This window comes from Dermacentor andersoni, chromosome 11 (assembly GCF_023375885.2).
Source record: "Dermacentor andersoni chromosome 11, qqDerAnde1_hic_scaffold, whole genome shotgun sequence".
Lineage (NCBI taxonomy): Eukaryota > Metazoa > Arthropoda > Arachnida > Ixodida > Ixodidae > Dermacentor > Dermacentor andersoni.
The window spans coordinates 65,339,474-65,359,152 of NC_092824.1; the positions used below are offsets into that span (position 1 = coordinate 65,339,474).

The 19,679-nt window shown below is 48.9% G+C and overlaps 2 protein-coding genes across 4 annotated transcripts in view; one reads left to right on the forward strand and one right to left on the reverse strand.

Annotated features, from left to right (window-relative positions):
• Positions 1–1,867: 1,867 nt before the first annotated feature.
• Positions 1,868–19,679, forward strand: part of LOC126517782 (E3 ubiquitin-protein ligase Rnf220-like) — a 65,985-nt gene continuing 48,173 nt past the window's right edge. For 2 of the 3 annotated variants that reach the window (XM_050167574.3, XM_050167575.3), the window contains exon 1: positions 1,868–2,164. In XM_050167574.3, the coding sequence (XP_050023531.2) occupies positions 2,060–2,164 (105 nt within the window). In that variant the 5' untranslated portion in view covers positions 1,868–2,059. The remainder of the gene's footprint in view (positions 2,165–19,679) is intronic. The other variant, XM_055064271.2, reaches the window with a different exon arrangement.
• On the reverse strand, positions 14,193–17,186 carry LOC129381416 (uncharacterized). The gene is made up of 3 exons (XM_055064273.2): positions 16,435–17,186; positions 14,918–15,839; positions 14,193–14,320 (listed from the first exon to the last, which is right to left on the reverse strand). Coding segments are annotated over exons 1-3 (927 nt in total). The 5' UTR covers positions 16,438–17,186; the 3' UTR covers positions 14,193–14,318.

The following is a 19,679-nucleotide window of genomic DNA, read 5'->3' on the forward strand; positions in this document are numbered from 1 at the left end:
GTTGCGCACATGAGGTTTACCAAGGTCGCACCTGCCACCGGTGGACCTGAGCTATGGCAGTTATACGACGAAGGAAACTGCTCTTATAGTTCAGTTGTGGCCGTATAGTTATTTGATGTCAACTGCTTAACTTCGCAAGGCGCGTACACAATAAGCAGAACGCGGTGACACAGCGCTGTGACAACATCTGCACGTCACCGTTCACGAGGGCTACCGGTCGCGTTCGCTACGTAGATGCATGGGTCTGCACGCGTTGTTATGCTGAGACATTTATTAATTCCGGGGAAGCACTGTTTATCTTTGCTTCAAACGGGATACAAGAGACAGTGCATCAGGCACAGTAGCATAAACAACCGCCTCGCTCAGTTGCCAACGGTGTCATCGATGACATCCGCGTTCTCGCGAGAGAACTGCGCGGCCTATAAATGAGCGCTTACGCCGAGCACAGTTTTCTCTAACAACACTTGATGCCACACGCAAGCTGTAAGTGTGATGAAGTTAAGGAAAAGCGAGAATCAGTAATAACAGCCCGTAATATACTCGTATGTGTCTGGATAACAGTTGCCGTTGTTTAAGTTGCTACCCGCCGTGGTTGCTCAGTGGCTATGGTGTTGGGCTGCTGAGCACGAGGTCGCGGGATCGAATCCCGGCCACGGCGGCCGCATTTCGATGGGGGCGAAATGCGAAAACACCCGTGTACTTAGATTTAGGTGCACGTTAAAGATCCCCAGGTAGTCGAAATTTCCGGAGTCCTCCACTATACGGCGTGCTTCATAATCAGAAAGTGGTTTTGGCACGTTAAACCCCATAATTTTTTGTTTAAGTGGCTCGGCCACTCGTATTGACTCGTCGCAGGGTGGAACAACGCGGCTCATATGCGCAGATATTGATGTCTTGCCACGTTTTGACATTATTCGATATCAGTGATGCGCCGTTTCCGCAGCATCAGAAGCTAACAACGATCTGTGACTGTAGATGCCGATGTCAACAAATGCACCGTTTTGGCAAATCCGACGCGGAAGGCTGCGCTCGAAGACATCTTGAATATGCGAAACATCTAATGAATGTGTAAAAGGAATGCAGAATGTGAGGTGCAAGGGCAGACATCAACGACAACAAACTCCAAGGCAGTCGCGCCTGCTCACCAGTTAGTAGGTGAGTGCTACATGCGAGGAGAACATTGACCACTTATTGTGCCACTGTCCTCAATTTCAAGCACGAAGACAATCTTTGTCCAACACATTGCATGAGGAGACTAGATTATCGCCCTCTGAGTGAACAGACAGCACTAGAGCACCGTCCCCACCAATCAACAACTCAGAAGGCAGTGAGGGCACTTTTGTGCTTTCTGAGAACGTCTGGTTTGCACGAGTGGCTTTGACTCAAGTACTCTCCGTGTACGTCTCTATACCCTCTCTCTCTTCCCCTTCTCACTTCCCACAGTGTAGGGTAGCCAACCGGACTATTGAGTGTCTAACATCCCTGCCTTCCTTGTATCCCTCACCAGGAACGACATGCTGCCTCGGAAAGGCGTTAATAATTAATCGCGATCCACGTAACACACAACTGACGCACACTCATTGTGGGCGCAAGCACGCAAATCAACCGGTGAAAGCTCCGGTACCCTTCCAGAACGTTTCCAGCGCCGTGTGGCAAAGGGCAGCACAGCAACACGAAAAAATATAGTTACTGTAAGGTTCCCTTTAGGGTCCCTAAAGGGAGCCTATGTAGTAATGAAAAAGACGGATTCTTCCAGAAAGTTCTCTCAAAACGTTTCGAATTTCGCGCTCAGAACAGGGCCTTTGGAACGGCTCACTAGATGGCGGCACAAGCCGTAGCGAACATCGTACCCAGGGTGCCTTGCGAGAAAGCAGCCATGTTTACAAATGGCAGCCTCCATAGGGAACTCCGGCGGTGATTGTTTACGCAAATCACTTCTAATCGCGCGGATTACTGTGTCAGCATTGTCGTCCACCTCACTACGTCACGCCGGACAGTAGCGGGAATCCGAGCCGGTGTGTAATTGTGTCGTGATCGCCGTGACAGCAGCGCGGTGGCGATGAGCGAAGATAGCGAGACGACGGCTGCCGATGGCATCGCATCGCCGTCGCCGAAACCCGCGGATTGCTCGGCTAGCGATGGCAGTCCGGGAGCCGCTTCCTCGGTAAGCACGCGTTTCTGTTTCGAAATCGCGAGAGCTCGCTTTGGTGTTCGTACATATATTTAGTCGAATGTCGCGCGACAGCTGCTGTGCTAGCGGTCGTAATTTTTGTGGCATCATGTGAACTGCCGCAGATGCTTTGCAGAAAGAAACACGTCAAGCGTACTTTGTTGTTGCTGCCGTTTTTTTTTTTTTTTTTTTCAATTTCGTCTGTCTTGCCGCGCTTGAAACGTCGCCCGTGCAAACCTACGACTAGGTAAACTGACATCAGCTGCGACCCATTTCCGTGTATGCCTACCGCTGCCGCTGTGCGTCATGGCGATCGTATTGGGTGGCTCCGCGCCCGTATGACGAATGTAAACAAACATGTTGCGTGCGGTTGCTCAAAACTTCGTACGGGGTTTGGTTTGCCTTCAAGCACCTTACACCTTGGTCGTCTTGCGGGAAAGCAGGTCTGTTAGAAAACAAACATTTACACCTCAGATTTGAACCGAAAATGACGAATGCCGTGATGCAGCCACCATATGTGTATGTGTGGGAGAAAAAAAAAAAATGGGGGGGGGGGAAGGGGCGTGTTGCTTTGACGTAGTGCACGGCGTGGTTTTGCAAGCTATTCTGGTGCTTCGCCGAAAACGTAAGATGTGTTGGTGTTTTTATTTTGGCCGTACATGTCTTTAACCAGTAGAAAACTGGCGAATGAAAGTGCTGTAGCATTGATTGTTTATTGTGATTGTTTTTTATGCCTGTTCTGGTGCTTCGCAGAAAACGTAAGGTGTGTTGGAGGTGTTTTTTTTTTTTTATTTTGGCTCTACACGTCCTTAATCGATAGCAAACTAGTGAATGAAAGTGCATTAGCAATGATTGTTTATTGTGACTGGTACTTCGTTCGTAGGAGAACGCATTTTCTATTTTTATTTCTATTTTTTTACCGGTCGTTGTTGGTGCTCAAATAGTACGCATGGGGCCAAGAAATTTAGCGGAAAAGTATTTTAAGAAATACATCGTCCGGTCTCCATTTCCTGCCCTAACAAGCGACCACTTTCAGCAATAAAGTGTGCCACGCTTTGAAAGAGGCATGTTTCAGATCAAACTGATTATTCTTCTGCTGGTTCACAAGTACATTATTAGCTTTATTCACTGCTTACAAACGCTAAGAACAGTGCGCGGAGAAAAGCAGCTGACCGAATTCGATGACTATGCACGGTGTGGGTCAGACGCCCTAATTATGTAGTTAATTTACCCCCTCTCTCTATCTCATTATCGTGTCATCGCACGTTGGCAGTGGCATTAAAAAACAAAAGTCAGCTTTTTTTTTTTTTTTTTGCAAAGCTACAGAAGGGTAGTTACCACTTTATTTTGTTTTTATTCCGCACGTTCTGTTTCGGCAGCCTCAGTAACCTCTCTGCTAAGAGCTGATGTCTTGTAGAAAGAATTTTACATTTTTCGAAGACAAGTTTGCCACCAAAACAAATTCGCGACACTGCGCACCAGAATGCCTTGAATTGCACTGTTAATTTTGTAAATCTATTCTGAAAGCCAGTCGTTCACTTCATCGACCAGTTTGACGTATATACAGGGCGTTCCAGCGAACACTTTCAAATGTATTTTTCTTTTTTTATTATTGCCTGTGGCAGGGAGCACAATTCTAGTCCATGAGCTGGTCTACTAAAAGAGGCGGACATTACCTGCAAAAGAAATTGATATGCATAATCGTCTAATTAACAAAATTCACTAATTAAGGTTTTAACTACTTAACTTATGGCTCGTATTGCAATTTGTAAATTCTAGCGGGTGAGACTGCAAGGCACATTCACTCGAAAAGAATTGGGCGTATGACATCACTTAGAAGATATGCCCGTCAAACTTGCGGTGAAAATGCACATTCCTTCCACTTACTTCCGAACAAGACGTCGTTTTACGCACTGAAGCACAAAAGTAACTAGAACGCCTATGCATTTCTGCGCGAAGTTCGGGAAGCAATATCTGGAAACTGGTGTCATCCTAAGAATTCATTGCAAGTGCCTTGCGAACTCCCCGGCTGGAATGAGCAAATTTAGCCACGTGCCATGAGGTGATTAGTTAAAAAACATAATGAGTAATTTGTTCTTAATTAGTTGATTCTGCATTTCAATTTGCTGTGCATGTCCGCCTCTTCGAGTAGACCAGCTCGTGGACTAGAATTGTGCTATCTGCCACCGGCAATCTAAAAAAAAAAAAAAAATTCGTAAGTGTTCGCTGAAACACCCGGTATGCAAACTATGATATTCAAGCAACGCACTCGACAGGCACTTGACTGCAGCTACCGCTTTATCGCTCAAAGTGCCGCCCTTTGTAGGGTCCCTTGAGACGCGCACGTGATCTGACGGCAGTGGGGCGTCTACAAGACTCAAAGCAAAAAGAGAGAGAGAGCGAGAGAGAAAGAAAACATCTTGTTGTATTCCCGGTCTAGGAGTAATGAAAGTCCATGATAGCGGCGCGCTTTGTCGGAGAACAATACCGAGGGGCAACTGATACACCTTTCTTTCCATTTGTCAATTTCTATTGCTTCATGAATTTCCCTTGCTCATTTTTGTTGTTGTTGTTGTTGATAAAGCTGTGGTTGTAGTCCAGCGTCTGTGTATGTCCTTATGTGTGCGTGTACGTGTAAGGAGTAAGTGCGCTGCTTCAACATCATGGTTCACCAATTAGCCCGTCACTATCGATTACGTAAACTATGCCACAAGAGATATGGATCTCGTAGACAGCGCGCTGTGCACACTGCGTGAAGCGCTGTCTGTGCTTTGTTTTGCGTTCCCACTTTTGCATGGAATGGTATGCGCACTTTTATTCACTGCACAATGATGAAAAAATTTCTGTGTGCAGAAAGAAAAAGAAACGTCAGTGGCAATTTAGCCGCAAATGCGAGAAATGCGTCGTTAGCATTACGTTCGCACTTCTTTAAGGCCCAGGATTCGTGGTTGAAACCGCATTCACCACAACTAATGTTCAGGAGCTCACTCGATATATATATATATATATATATATATATATATATATATATATATATATATATATATATATATATATATATATATATATATACTTTTCTAAGCTCTTCCATCTCCTTTCTACCGCTACCGGCCACGTGACCGGCTTCCCACACTCCACACGTAAACATCCACTTTGACCCTTAATAATGCTAACGCACTAAAAGAAAGTATACTTTGTCTTCGTCGTATTCATGCGCTCTTCCCCAAGTTGAAGAACAACCGAAAAATGCCTACTAGAAATGCGGACCAAGGGGCACATTTTTTTTTAATTGATGTCTTTCCTTGGAGACTGTGCGCTTTATGTAGTGGGTCGACGAGGCAACCGACAGCCTAATAATGTAATATAACCTGTGTCAAGTAAACGGAAAATTGGCAGAAATGCTGGGTGAGGAAAAGAGAAATCGGATTAGCTAGTAGTAGTAGTAGTAGTAGTAGTAGTAGTAGTAGTAGTAGTAGTAGTAGTAACAACTTTGTCCTTCTTCGAGGAAAGGGGCAGGGGGGAAGAGAGAGAGGAGGGAAGGGTCTACTGGAGGTAGTCCCCCGCCACGCTCTCACCTGGATGGATAAAGCTGAACCCTTTAAATCGGGCGGCGGCACACGCGACCTAGCCGTGACTAGTAATGTATTCTGTACTTAGAGGAGCGATAGCCACCAATAAGATAACCTCGGTTCGCTTATTTCTACGCGCTGAAAGTCTATTTTGCCTCCGCTGTCCCTAAACCCCAATGCCCTGAAAAAATCAGCCCCGTTGCTTTGAACTGTAGGGCTAAGCCCTTTAACAGAAAAGTATCGGGTGTTGAGCCGTTTCATCCACCTCTCCACACACACCGCATAACGTGGTTATCCCTTGGTACTTGACTCAGTACGTGTTTAGTCCGCAATATCCACCATAGCAATACACCCGTCCTGGCTTCAAACAACCAAGAGGTTCCCCTAGAATTATCGTCGATATCTTCTTTGGCAATTCCTGCTTGTCCTGCTTGAAAGTTCTGTATGTTTCCAGTGCTGATTTCGTCTGCGTCCCTATCTTCCAGAGTCTCCATTTCTTCAACATTTTTCTTAACCTGTGTTTCTTGGTTTGGTAGCCGTCGCGGCAGCACAAGTGGTAGTGCAACGCACGCGTAATGCGGAGGTTGTAGGTTCTGCTGCCACCGACGACGCGTTATCTTTTCGTCCACTTTCATTTCACTTTCTTTAATTTCTACATTTAAATTTCAACCACAGCTAATTTCACCGATGCTTTCCATGGCTTCATTGTCTGTTGGCTTTATATGGTCATGATTAACAAAAGTCGAGCCCCTCGGTTCCACTTCTCTCGTTTATTCATAGCGAGGGTCTCGAATCTGGCAGCCTTGATGTCATTAGGTAGCATACGAGGATTTATTAGCCACGTGCCCGCTCTCCTAAGATCACGTGTTACGTGACGCCATCGGGCAAAAAAAAAAAGGGGGGGGGGTGTTCCGCATCCGCCCACCATTGCTCTGAGTGGCGCTGGCTAACACGCCTAGGGCTAGATCTAATAAACTGAAATGCCCAAGTTAGTTGACGAACGAGGAAGAAAGGGGGTTAACCGAGGGGCGCGATTTTTATTAAACATATCATGAGAAGCCAATAAACAAAACCACCAAGGAAAACATAGGGGAAATTGCTTGTACTTGCTAATTCAGTTAAAGAAATTCAAAAAAGAAACGTGGTTCGTTCCCCACTTGTGGCAAGCTTTTTCATCCACTTTCGTTGCCATTGATGCGAAGACGTGGGATCGTTCCCCACCTGCGGCAAGCTTTTCATCTACTTCCATTGCCATTAATTTATCATTTCTTTAATTCAATTAGTAAATACAAGTAATTTCCCCTATGTTTTCCTTGGTGTCTTTGTTTCTTGGCTTCTCATGATAAAGTTAGTGGACGGATTGATAGCCGTCGCCGTAGCACAATTGGTAGTGCAACGCACGCGTAATGCGGAGGTTGTGGGTTCGGCTCCCACCGACGACGCGTTATCTTTTCGCCCACTTTCATTTCACTTTCTTTTCTACATGTCTACATATAAATTTCGACCATAGCTAATTTTCCCGATGCTTTCCGTGGCTTCATTGTCTGTTGGCTTTATAAAGGTGACAGAGGGCACTGTTGCCTAAGCCCCAGCTGTATCTCTATAGGCTCAGATACCTTTTTTTCCATATTTTATAAGCTCATTGTTACTTTTATAGATGTCTTTTAAACGATTAGTTACTACATCCTCCACATCTAGTGTGCTCACTATGTTCCACAAACCCTCTTGTATTACACTGTCATAGTCTCCCTTGATATCCAGAAATGGCAGCCATAAGGAGCCTGTGTTCCTTATCTGCTATTTCGCTGAATTAAAACACCACAGGGTCTAGGCTCTCGTATTGGACTAAACGCTGTAGAAATTGCGCATTCGTCGTCAACGTCACCGCTAATTATCGTCAATCGAAGCAAACTGCGTAGAAAGCTTCGCTTACATCGATTCCCACAGTGCGTGGGATTCTTTAAGAGCGCAGCTAGGGGCTCCGTTTCTGCGGCGAGCGTGGGCGTTGCCCCTAGCACCCGAGCGAACGAGCACGGCGAAAAACGAAAGCGAACGAGGAGCGCAGCGCAAGCTGAAAGACGCGAGGAGGAGGGTACGGCAAAATGGTATGAGAAAACGCGTCGCGCCAACACCACCTATAGACAAGTTCTCTAGAGGGTGTTGGTAGTGCGGCGACGATGGCTACGAGATGGCGCCAGAGTAGCGCTCGTCGTCTGGGACGTCTGTCGGCTGCGGTTGCTGTGAATCACGCCTACGCCTCACCCCCCCACCCCCCCCCCCCTCGCGCTGCCTCTCGCAATCTCCAGGTTAGCGAACCTGTCGCACTCAGGGTGTCGGAACGAAGTTTTTTTGTTTGTTCTGGTTTTACTTTCATTCTACCGAGAAAAGTTTCGTTCCGGTTCTGCTCCGGAACGAAAAAAAAATGTTCGTAACGGTTTGCAACGGTTTTGGTTCGCACGCAAAAATTTTCGACGCAATGTAACGATGAAAACGTAGTACTTATTTTTCTAAATCAGTGAATTATGAATTCGGAGCTCATGCTCAGTGCCACGAGTTAAGACACTGAGCATGATCTCAGAAGGAGCACGTCGTCGAGTGTACTCGCCGAAATGCGAGACCGCTGTTCCGATAAAAAGAACTTGAACGAATGGTAGATCTTCGGTAACAAAGCGTTGTATCCGCAGAAAACGAAACTATAAGCTCCACAGCGCGCAGGCCCTGGGTTTTGCTACTGTGCCGATCAGCTGGTGCACCGAGCGGCTGGCTTGGTTGTATTAGTGGAGCGCCCGACCGGGTATAGCACGCACTACCCTGCCTGAGGTACGCGCTAATTCTGACGTTGCCAGACGTCGGTTGTTTCGGATTGCCGACTTTCCCCTTGAACCGAAAACCGATCAAAAATATTTCGGTTTCGCTCCGAAACAAACGAACAAAAAAGGAATAACGTTTCGGTTACGTTTTTGTTCCAGCCCATAATATCGTTTTGTTTCGTTTTTCGTTTCGTTCCTTCCCGACTCGCTGGTCGCGCCACACTTCGCTGCGTTTGCACCGTGTCGCACGAGACAGGCTGTGCGCGCCAGCCAATATATCGCGATATGAAAACAGGTATAGAGCTGCGCCCAAATCTTGCATTAGAGTATCGTAATCGTCGGTGAACTTTTTTTTTTTTTTTTTTTGAGAACATAGGAAAAGATGAACCGCGCATCCCACACATGGGAACACGGGCGCACACAAACACTTCCTAGTCGGCCATGTGAACTGCGTCGTACAACGACAAGCAACTGGAAGCTTCTGTGGGGCGCAGGCCCAACCGCGTGCGAAGCCGTCTATCCTGCACATTCTTACGCTTGTCGTGTCACTACCAACAAACCAGAGGGTGAGAACATCTCGCTTCCGAGGGAAATGACAAGAGAAATAAAAAGACGTAGAAGACTCAATGTTGAAGTCGCGATTACCGGCTGGGTATCATAAAAGCAGCTTTGCTGCGGCAAAGGCAGCTTCGTTCCCTTGCTACAGCTTCCCCGGATGACGGCCTTGTTCAAAGCTTGCGCCCCCCCCCTCTCCCCCCTTGGTTTCACGTGTCGCGCTTGTTGTTCACTTCACGTCTCTACCTTATAGCGCGAGCGCGCGTCAACTGAGTCGTTGCGTGAATAACACGCCCCCCCCCCGCCCCCCCCCCCCCTCACTCCCCACTCCACTTCCCTCCACGTCCGCTTTCGAAATGCCTGCGTTTCTCGTGCCGCGCGCATTTGCATGACAAGTCGACGGCTCCCGACCACGGCGTCGGCTCGCATATTGCATCGCTTGTCGCTGCCCATCTTCGCACGTGTGCTACGAGAACATTTCAGGGAGAGGGAGTGACAGGACAGTAAAGCGACGTCGGGGCAAAAGAAGACACAAGAAATGACCGACCGTCAAAGAAATCGCGTATGTTGCCGAAGCGCGTTTATTGTCTCTGGAAAAGGGGCTCTTGAAACGAGCGCGGATGCCGCGTATTACCCGTTCTTGTCCTCTCGACGCGCCGCGCTCCACCGCGTGACTGCGTATGCGCCTCGCAAATTGCGTGCATTGCGGTCGGGGTAGTTGAAGAGCCGACGACGCGCCGGGGCTTTTTGTTTAATGTTGGTGCTTGTGACGCGTGCATTGCTCCTCCCATGCACGAGCTGCGTGCGACGGCCCGATTCCGCGAGGGAAAGGAGCGGAGGTTGTAAACGGCACTTTGGCAAGTTGAGCCACGGCTCGCATTTTTTTATCATCTCGCTGCGCTTGTGAGGCGTTATTGTCGCGGGAACGCTGTTGCGAAAGTGCATGCTGCAGCAGCGGTTCGCGTGGCGAGAGAAGTTTGCGGTGGCCGACTGCGCCTGGGCTACTAGTTGTTCTTTTTTTCTTTTTTTACTAGTCAGCTAAACAGCTGAGCGTGATTTTCCGGACGCTTATTGTCAAATGTGGTTGTCGTATCGAGCAGATTGCTGGGTGATTCTTTTCGAGTTAGACGTATTTAGCCTTAAATAAGGTCGTCGTTCTTCCTTGGCAATTACGAAAAAAAAAAAAAAATGCGAGGGGTTTGTCGCTTTCGTGTTTGTGACTGCCGTCGTTACTCGAACTAAAAGCCCCTTCATCAGCTTACGATGGTAGCAGTAGTGTGGAGGGGCTCTAACTCGTACCTAAGTAGTGTTCTTTCTTTCTCTCTTGCTCCCTTTATAAGCATGAAAGGCTTTTAGCTCCCGTTGTTCACGACCTTCAAGTGACCTTGAGCCAAAACCCAGATCTGTTATACGGGCAAGTTCTGAGAATTAAACGGGATACCCCCCCCCCTCACTCACACACACACACACACACACACACACACACACCCTCCCCTTTGTACGGGACCACATTACATACGCTAGTTACTCCCGAACAAATTACAAAAAAACATATTGTTTCCAAGTACTTCCTAATGTTTGTTCACAGTATCATTCAATCTGTAACTTCTAGTACGGTGAAGTTTTATTTGTCATTCCAAATAGGTCGGGGGCTGCGTTCACAAAGCACATACAGTGCTCTTCAATTCTGGGAAATTGAATTTGCTGCGAATCTACTGCGCTCGCCGAGCTGGCGTGGCGTGACGCCGGAACCATCTGATGCGCTGCTTTGCCCAAGGAGGTTAAAAACCTCATTGGCTTTGCCTTCATGGAGGGAGGAAATAGTTAGGAGAGAGCATTACGTCACACAGCCAGCCTTGGCAAGCGAACGCTCCCTGAAGCCAGCCCTTTGCTCAGTAGCGGCCCAACACGTGACCTCTTGCGTCGAGATCACGGAGCATGAATCGAGATGTGCTCAGACGTTTGGTCGCGCATCCTTCAGCCGGTTTTCTTCTTGCTGGGCAGCGTCCAAATAGAACCAGTGCACAGTATGGCGTCGCGCGGCGTCCCTTTTCTCTTTCTCAACACCCTTTCTCAATATCAAGAAAGCGGAGGGGGACTAACTTGACACCATACTTAGAAAATGTACTAAACGGACACTAGAGCTTCCCATAACCACCTCAACGGAGGTGCTACACAGGATGGGTATGCACAACACATGGCAAGAATTAACAGAGGCAGTCCGAATAGCGTAGCTAGAACGACTCAGCCAATCAGAGACCGGGAGGACCATCCTTGGATGGATTGCCCTCCATACTCACAGAGGCCAGCATGAAAAAACAGACATTCCTTCCGGCACAAGGAAACATTTATTGCACTCCACACACAACAAAGAACGCAGGGAGCATGGAGCTAAAACCATAAGAAGAATGAAAGATAAAAGAGCTGATCAGGTAGCCTACGTCGATGCAGCGTGCGGTAGGCATGGGGCTGTAGTCTCGGCTGTCGTAGACGGTGGCGGAATACCCAACATCACGGCCTCGTCACGCACTAAAGATGCAAGTAGGGCTGAAGGAGTCGCAATAGCGCTCGCTTGCACTGGTACACAGGCGAACGTAACGATTAGCGATAGCAAAACAGCTATTTCGAATTTTCGTAAAGGAAAGATATCGGAGGATATCGGAGACGCATACTCCTTGGTAACCCAATTAATAGAAGAATATCCATTATATGGGTACCCGCGCACGAATCTGTCCTAGGCAATGAGGCTGCACGCGAGACCGCCCGAGCTCTCTGCCACCGGGCAGCTGCGGAACAGCCCGAAGGCGGGGGAATGAAAGATAGTGTAATCACATATCATGAAATGACTGAACATTACAAACTTGAAAGGAGAAACCTCCCATCTCCGGATCGGTCTCTCTCCTACAACTAGGCGCGTATACGGAGGCGATCGCAAGCCGGTAATTACATTTTGGGTCTATCTTACGCAGACAGGGGACGAAAAGGACGCCAAATGCGAATATTGTGGCGAGAGGGGTACTCTAGACCACACAATCTGGGAACGTGCCGGTTCCCCAGGGATCATCCACAACATAGATAGTGGAGAAGCCTGGGAGGCCTGGCTCCGGAGCGAAGACCCCAACGTCCAGCAGCAAGCCATCCGGTTGGCGGCAGAGGCCGTGAAGAAGCAACTTCACTAGTCCTTAGTCTGTAGTGCAATCCCTGGTCCCCCCTCGGCCTGCATGCCGGGGCCGGGCTTCAACAGCCCCTTTTCGGTGGAAATAAAAAGTTCTTCATTCATTCATTTAAGCGGGGAAGCAAGCGCCCTCTGCCTCTCACGCGCCCTCTTACCCGCGCGTGAGCAGAGCCCGGCGCAGACAACCGCCCGAAAGACACTCAGTGCGCGAAAGTGTGACTCACTGCATTGCCTCCGAGATCTGGCGGCGCGTGCTCGCCCTGCATGGTATCGGAGGCCATGCCCATAGACTCCGGCTGCCATAGACACGCCTCCAAGGTGCAGAAGTCAGTTTACCTCATTCCCTATTGAGAGTCAACGCTGTGCTCGCGTGCTGTCCTTGAGCAGCATTCTTATTGCACCTTTTTTTTTTTTCGGAGTGGAATACATTATCATCCTCAGCGCTGAGTCTCCAGTTTTATTTACTCCTTCGACCTCGAATGTCGATATTTATATCTAAGACTCCTACCTCCACATTTCTGTAATTTGCGTGTTATATCCCCTTCTGTGTGACGCTGGAGTGTCAACCGTCAGTTAGACGGTTATGGTGGAGCCAGCAGAATTATTTCTAATAAAAAGAACCCCGCTGTCTTTGACATTCACTGTCGGGACTAACGTAGTATATGTACAAACTGTCTCATCTGCAGCTTCGGCCGAGCTGCGTGTGCTTGTTGTAAGGACTTCGGCGTTTAGTAGTGACGAGATTGTCTTGAGTGCATCGGAGTACTCAAATGCAGGGCACTGTGGTCAGTAGGACCGGATGCCTGACCATCGCAGAAGCGGAAACGATGTGTGGTGGCTTTATGGACTGAGAAACATGTCGGGTTGCCAGCATTGTCGGTCAATGCGGCGCTAAGCTAGAGGCCAGCTTTTCTCAAGCGATTTTGTTAGAAAAGTCCCACTTCCTGCTCCGCACACAATGTGTCGAAGCAGCCTTGCATACCCCCCCTCCCCCCCCCCCCCCCAAAAAAAAAGTATTATTTGTAAACCTCACGTTCTTTGCTGCGCCAGGCCGATAGAGTCCCCTAACTCTTGGTCCTGATTTCTAAGACTCCCGGTTAGCTATAGAAGTCTCCGAGGCAATAACTGTTACGATTGCTATGTTTGTTAAATTGCTTTTTTGAATTTCTGCTGCCTTCCTTCTGGAACAATCATCTCCCCTTGCAGTACCTTTTCTCCTACGTTGCTCCAGAGTTTTTCTTTCTTCTTTGCACGTTATAGGGCTTTGAACAGTTGAAAGTGTTTGAGACTTCATGCTTCAGGAGCAGCATAGTCAAACTTTCTTGTTTTCTTTTCTTTCCAACTCTCAAGAACGCTAGGAGGAATGGTGAGCACCGCGATAGCATTGCAGATCTGGCTGCGCTGAAGCATCAGCGCAGCCAGATCTCTGCATGATGTAAACCATGGCCCGTATCCCCCCCTCCCCGAAAAAAAAATTTTTTAATCTTACGCCAAAGCTGTTCCTACGAGCAGATGCGAACCAATCGTGGGGTTGGAGATATTATCATTAGCGAAAGTAACTAGTCATTGGCAAACAGCAGCTGCGAACGGGAAGCATTGCGAATTAAGCCCCAACGTCTTTTTCTTTTTTTTTTTTTGTAAGCTCTTGTTCGCCGCTTTAAAGCAAGCGCGCCTTATGTAGACACAGTAGCCATATGTCGACGCAGCCCACGCAGGGACCGCGGGTTGGTGACAGAGCAGTGTACGACAGTGCCGTGATAAGCGAACGCCAATGGCTAGCATGCGTTACACAGGCTAAGCCTTGTCGCTCCCGGTTGTCCTTCAAGACCTCCCCGAGAAAGATGTCTGCCACTTACACTACAAAAATATAGCATACAGCCAAACACGGAACAAACATATAGGAGCCAGTGACGTAATGTTGTGCAGACTAATTTTATTCATCCCCTTTAATTGTCCATGCTTAATGCTGGCGCAATACAGAGGTGGATGCCGATTACTTGTCTTCTCATTGTGCTTGAAATAGGTTATACTTGGATGGTTTCTGCAAATATAAAAAAAGAGAAAGCGAGGTATGTCATATTAGGCACGAGACACTGCACAAGCGCCTCCAATGTGTGGGACGCCAACAGTCGGTAAATCTAAGCAGTGCGTGTGTGAATTAGTCCTTTGAATTGAGAGGACGACGACGAGGCTTGCGCATCTGTTCTTACGCTTGACGAAGGTATAGAAAACGAGAAATGATAACCGGTGCCGTCGAGCCTATACTGCCTGCACATGCTTACGGAGATGGTCGTTCCTCTCCCTCTTTCTCGGCTGTGTGTGTGTGTGTTTGTGTGTGTTTAACTATTCTTACGAACATAGTACTAAGGTAGGTACCGTTGGTTTCTGAGTTTTCTTTCCCCCTCAGCTGAGCGGGATGTTTTTTTTTTTTTTTTTTTCACCAGCCGACAAATTCTTGCTACTGACTGTTTTCTTATGCCGGCTACAAGAACTAAGCCGCTAGGCAGATTATTTGTGTATTGCCTTTAGGCGAGTTTGGCATCTTCTGTCACGCTTGCTTCTTCGCAGTAGCTGAACTAAATATTGTACCTACATCAATGTAGTCATCTTGCCGAAGGAGACCGAAATGTATACTCACACTTCCTCTTGCGGAGAAGAGCACCGTAGTGGTAGGGAGAGCCAAGACCGTATCCGTAGTTCAGGCCATAGCCGAGGAGACCGTGGCCGTAACCGTAGTGGCCAACGCCGTAGCCGAGGGTGCCGACACCGTAGCCGTAGACTGGGGCGGCGTGGTAGGCGGCGACAGCTGGGGCAGCGTGGGCAACGGTGGCGACAGCTGGGGCGTGGTGGACGGTGGTGGTGGCCACAGCTGGGGCAGCGGCGTAGGTGGCAACTGGAGCAGCAGCGTAGGTGGCCACTGGGGCGTGGGCGACGGTGGCAACGGCTGGGGCGTGGTAGGTGGTGGCAACCTTGGTCACAGCTGGGGCAGCGGCGTAGGTGGCAACTGGAGCAACAGCGTAGCTGGCCACTGGGGCGTGGGCGACGGCGGCGACGGCTGGGGTGTATGAGGTGGTGGCAACCTTGGTCACAGCTGGGGCAGCAGCGTAGGTGGCAACTGGGGCAACAGCGTAGCTGGCCACTGGGGCGTGGGCGACGGTGGCAACCTTGGTCACAGCTGGGGCAGCGGCGTAGGTGGCAACTGGAGCAGCGGCGTAGGTGGCAACTGGAGCAGCAGCGTAGGTGGCCACTGGAGCGTGGGCGACGGTGGCGACGGCTGGGGCGTGGTAGGTGGTGGCAACCTTGGTCACAGCTGGGGCAGCGGCGTAGGTGGCAACTGGAGCAGCGGCGTAGGTGGCGACAGCTGGAGCGTGGGCGACGGTAGCGACAGCTGGGGCGTGGTGGACGGCAGCCACCCCGGAGTAGCCGAGGCCGTAGCCGAGGCCATGACCGTAGCCGTAGCCAAGACCAAGGCCGTAGCCGTAGCCCAGACCGCCGAGGCCGTAGCCGGTGTAGCCAGCAAAGGCGCTGGTGGCGAGAGCCAGGAGGACGCAGGCACGGATCTGCGAAGTTACACGTGTTCGATGACACTCCACCTTTTACTCATACTCAGCAAGCTCAGGACGAACCGCACCTTTATTGTTGCGTGCAATATGAAGGCAGTACCCGTAGGCAGAACAACACTCAGTACATTAAACATTTTCATCGCCTGGACATGGTCGTTCTACTTGGCGTTAACTCAGTGCCTGAAAATGCTTTCGCTAACATACTCACTAATTTCTCCCATACTCACTAATTTCTCATTAGCTATGTACCGTGGCGTGGAATCCACGTGTGGAATGTTACTATACCATGCGGTATTAGTTTCGGGCAACTGCCTATCTACCGAATTTCCAAGCCTGGAGCAAAGCGTTCTCAACCACCACTGCACATCCTATTCAATCGCGCTTTATCTGAATGGGCATAACACACGACACGAATAATCTCCATGCGCATATTCGGAGTTAAATGAATGTATAGCCGTATTAGCCCCCGCTCCTCCCCCTCAACCTCACAGATGGCACATTTTCTGAAAAAGCTGTACGATAGGCTTTTCCCCGGGTCGCCCATCCCAAGCGTTTTCGCTACTCGTAAGAACGAGAGGACTGGGTGACTTACCATGGTGACTTTCAAGAGCTGCTGCTGTTGAGCCAACTGCTGATCGAACTCGGTCCGGTGGGCCCTTTTTATACGAAAAATCTTCCTTCATGCCGCTGACACGTCAGAAGGTCAGCAACAAAATTGAACAGAAAAGTACAGCAGCCAAGAATTGCAATCATTTTGTTATTCCGAGCGTCTCCGTAAAAAAAAAAAGGGTGAAACAGGAGCACGGTGAGATACTGTACGCGTTTCGATCTGCGATGAAGGCACCGCGCCCTAACCTTGACGAGGATGCCCGTTAAAGATTCCAACGAAGAAGCGAGTCCAAAAGAAAGAAAAAAAAAAAACCCTTGAGAGAAGTGGTCTATACCGCCCGTTGCGCAACTGTGGTCAGGTCGTGCCAGGGGAATAACGAGCGCAGAGGGGGTGAACGCCGCGTCGTGCGGCGCAAGATAAAACAAGGAGATAAATTACATGCTTGAGATGCACTGCCGCGGAGTGAGGTACCGTATTTTCTCGAATGTAAGCGTCATTTCTTTGGGTGGAATTCCTCACCCACTTGGAACTTTAGTAACTTTCCTGGTATTTTGTTTTTTTTTTTAGTGTAGCAAGCCTTCCTGGTAAGTTCGCTCTTTCCTTATTTTAGAATACAATGAGTTTTAGAATACCGATAAAGAATTGACTACGCCCGAGCAGACGTCATCAAAGTCCGTGAACTCACGGGAAGCCCGGGGCTGGAACCTCAAATTGGTGTCGCTACCAGTTTGTCGCTCTGCCCCCCCCCCCCCCCCTACCCCGTCTCCCCCCCTTTTCTTTGGCTTATGAATCCCACTTTCACGATAAGAATGACTCCTTCTTTCCTTTTTTTTTTTCTTGCAGAAACGTAATTTACTAATGCAGCCAAACTAATTTTTCTCATTTAACGAATTCAAGGTTTTACGTCGGTAATAAAATTTTGACGATTTGGGGCTGTTTAATGCGCATCGAAATGTCAGTCGGTACGTGAAAAAAAAAAAGAAAGTTTTGCAGTCTGCTTCGCATCGGAATGAGAGAAGGCGGCAGGAATCGAACCCGCAATATCGTACACTCGCCACTTCCAAGCGACAGCCTGAGCTAGTCGCTGAGTAAAACTGGTGTCGGGTTGCGCGATAGTTTGCCTAGCGGATTACATTTTCTCATGACTGCCGTGTTTTTAAACTGTTTCAAGCGCTTCACTGAAAGTGCGTGTCAAGGGAAGCAGTTACTTGAGCGAGTGGCATTTCGGCTATAACAAGAAGGTCGCCGAAAAAAAGCGAAGTGAAATGAGTTCCGGCAGTAGCGTTTAGATTTGCTTATTGTTTTTATTTCGACATTTCAAGAAATGCCCACGAAGAGAGGCAAAAAGGGGACTGGGACGAATTTTTCTTCAACTGCGAGGCTTTTCTATCGAGGAACCCGCATAGGTTTCCTTAGTAACAATTGCTACGGACGGGTGGATGTCTGATGTTCCCTTTATTAACTTGTTACTTGTGGGACAGTAAGAAACGACGCTTGTGATCGACGAAGTGCGGTAAATTGCGTGCGTGGAAGGCCGTGGTGCAAGTTTCGGAGCATTGTCGTGAGATAAGGCGTGTGTGCTTAGTCCATAACAAGGACTGCGCGTGGACGATGCGACCGCGAAAGAACGCGGCCACCGCTGCAGTCCGAAGCTCATTTGTACGCGGACAATATCCGCGGCTCGCGTCGGTGCCTGCTTCGGCGAGAAATCCGCAGAGTTTAATGAAGCGGTTGGCGCGTAAAAAAAGTAGGGTTCCTGAAATTTTTTCTAGCCGGGCGTACCCGTCTTGCCACGGCACTCGTAGCATTCGGACAAACGGTCGACTTTCATTAATTTAATTTTGACGGGCGATTGTGCGTCTGGGTGGCATACGCTGACGCTACGTTGGAGGCGTCGTACGTAGTAGTAGAAGGGTAGAGAATAATAATAACGGCCGCCTGGGGTTCTTCGGCGAGCGCTCGAGCACGAGGGGGAGCGTCTTTCGTTCTCGCTTTTCAGTTAGCCCCCCCCCCCTCCCCCTCCACTTTCGGAGTGTGTGTCGTCGCCGCAGATGGAAATCGAAACCGTGACCTCGCGCTTGCCCCCAGGAGACGCGGCAGCCGCCGCTGAGGTGTAAGTTGAGCAAGATTTTCGTGCGCAAGCCCGAATGCTTTTGGCTGGACGTTGCGTGAGAGTGATCTGCTGTGTGCAAGTGGCAAGGAAGTCGGGAAGTTGGGCTCCTCCACAGTGTTCTCCGAAGCCGTATTCAAGCGATACAGAGGCTCACAGGAAGACCGCAGTATGAAGTCACAGGAGATGGAAGTATGAAACTTGTTTAACGCGTATCAGAAGAAGGAAATGCGCTGATGTGTATCTCATGTGCACGTGATGCATAAGTCTTTGATTTTTCTCTCTTTCTCTCCCTGTGACGACCCTTGAGGTGGCATTGACAGTGTATTCTAAGTAAAGCAGTCCCATCGAATTGCAACGCACTCCTCCACGCTCTCCCTCCCCTCCACCACCGACTTGCCCATTTGATTTCGATTGCCTAAACTGGAGTCGACAGAAATGACGCGGAATTTTTGACCATTATGTAGTCCCACTGTGAGGCCATCTGGCTCGAAAGAGTCGCCACCAATCTTCGCCTTCTCCTCCTCACACCCAATCTCTCTCTTTCGTGAAAAAAAAAAATATAAAGGATACACGAGGTACCGGGAATTTCCCTGTAGACAAAACAAAGGTGATTGTTGGAACCCGACTGCTCAACACGAGAGAAGAGTTGAAAGGTTTAGAATTTGATTGCTGATACGTCCGTATCATCATTAAATGCTCTATGTAATAATAATAATAATGATAATAATAATAACAGTAATGTTAATAGCAATAATTATTCAAGGGGCACTTAGTTAACCCTACGTGGAATAATGCGAAAGCATTGCGGGCACGCCAGGAGAACGCCGTGACATAGCCAACGGTGCTCGTCACAAGGTGCGCACAACGGAAGAGTCGTTGATTCTAGCGCCTTAACTAACTCTAACTTTATTAACTTCGCCTTAATTAGCACCAGAGGTCGTGGGAGTCGAAGTCTCGACCTCTGGCTATTAGGGCTACTGAAGGTGGTCTGCACCAGACCGTCGTAAGTTCCTCGAAGAGGGAGGATGTGTGTCGAGTGAGATCCTCAACAACACCTTGCAGTGTGGTGAACGTGGTTTCAATAATCGATCCGGGACCTCATACAGGTGCGATG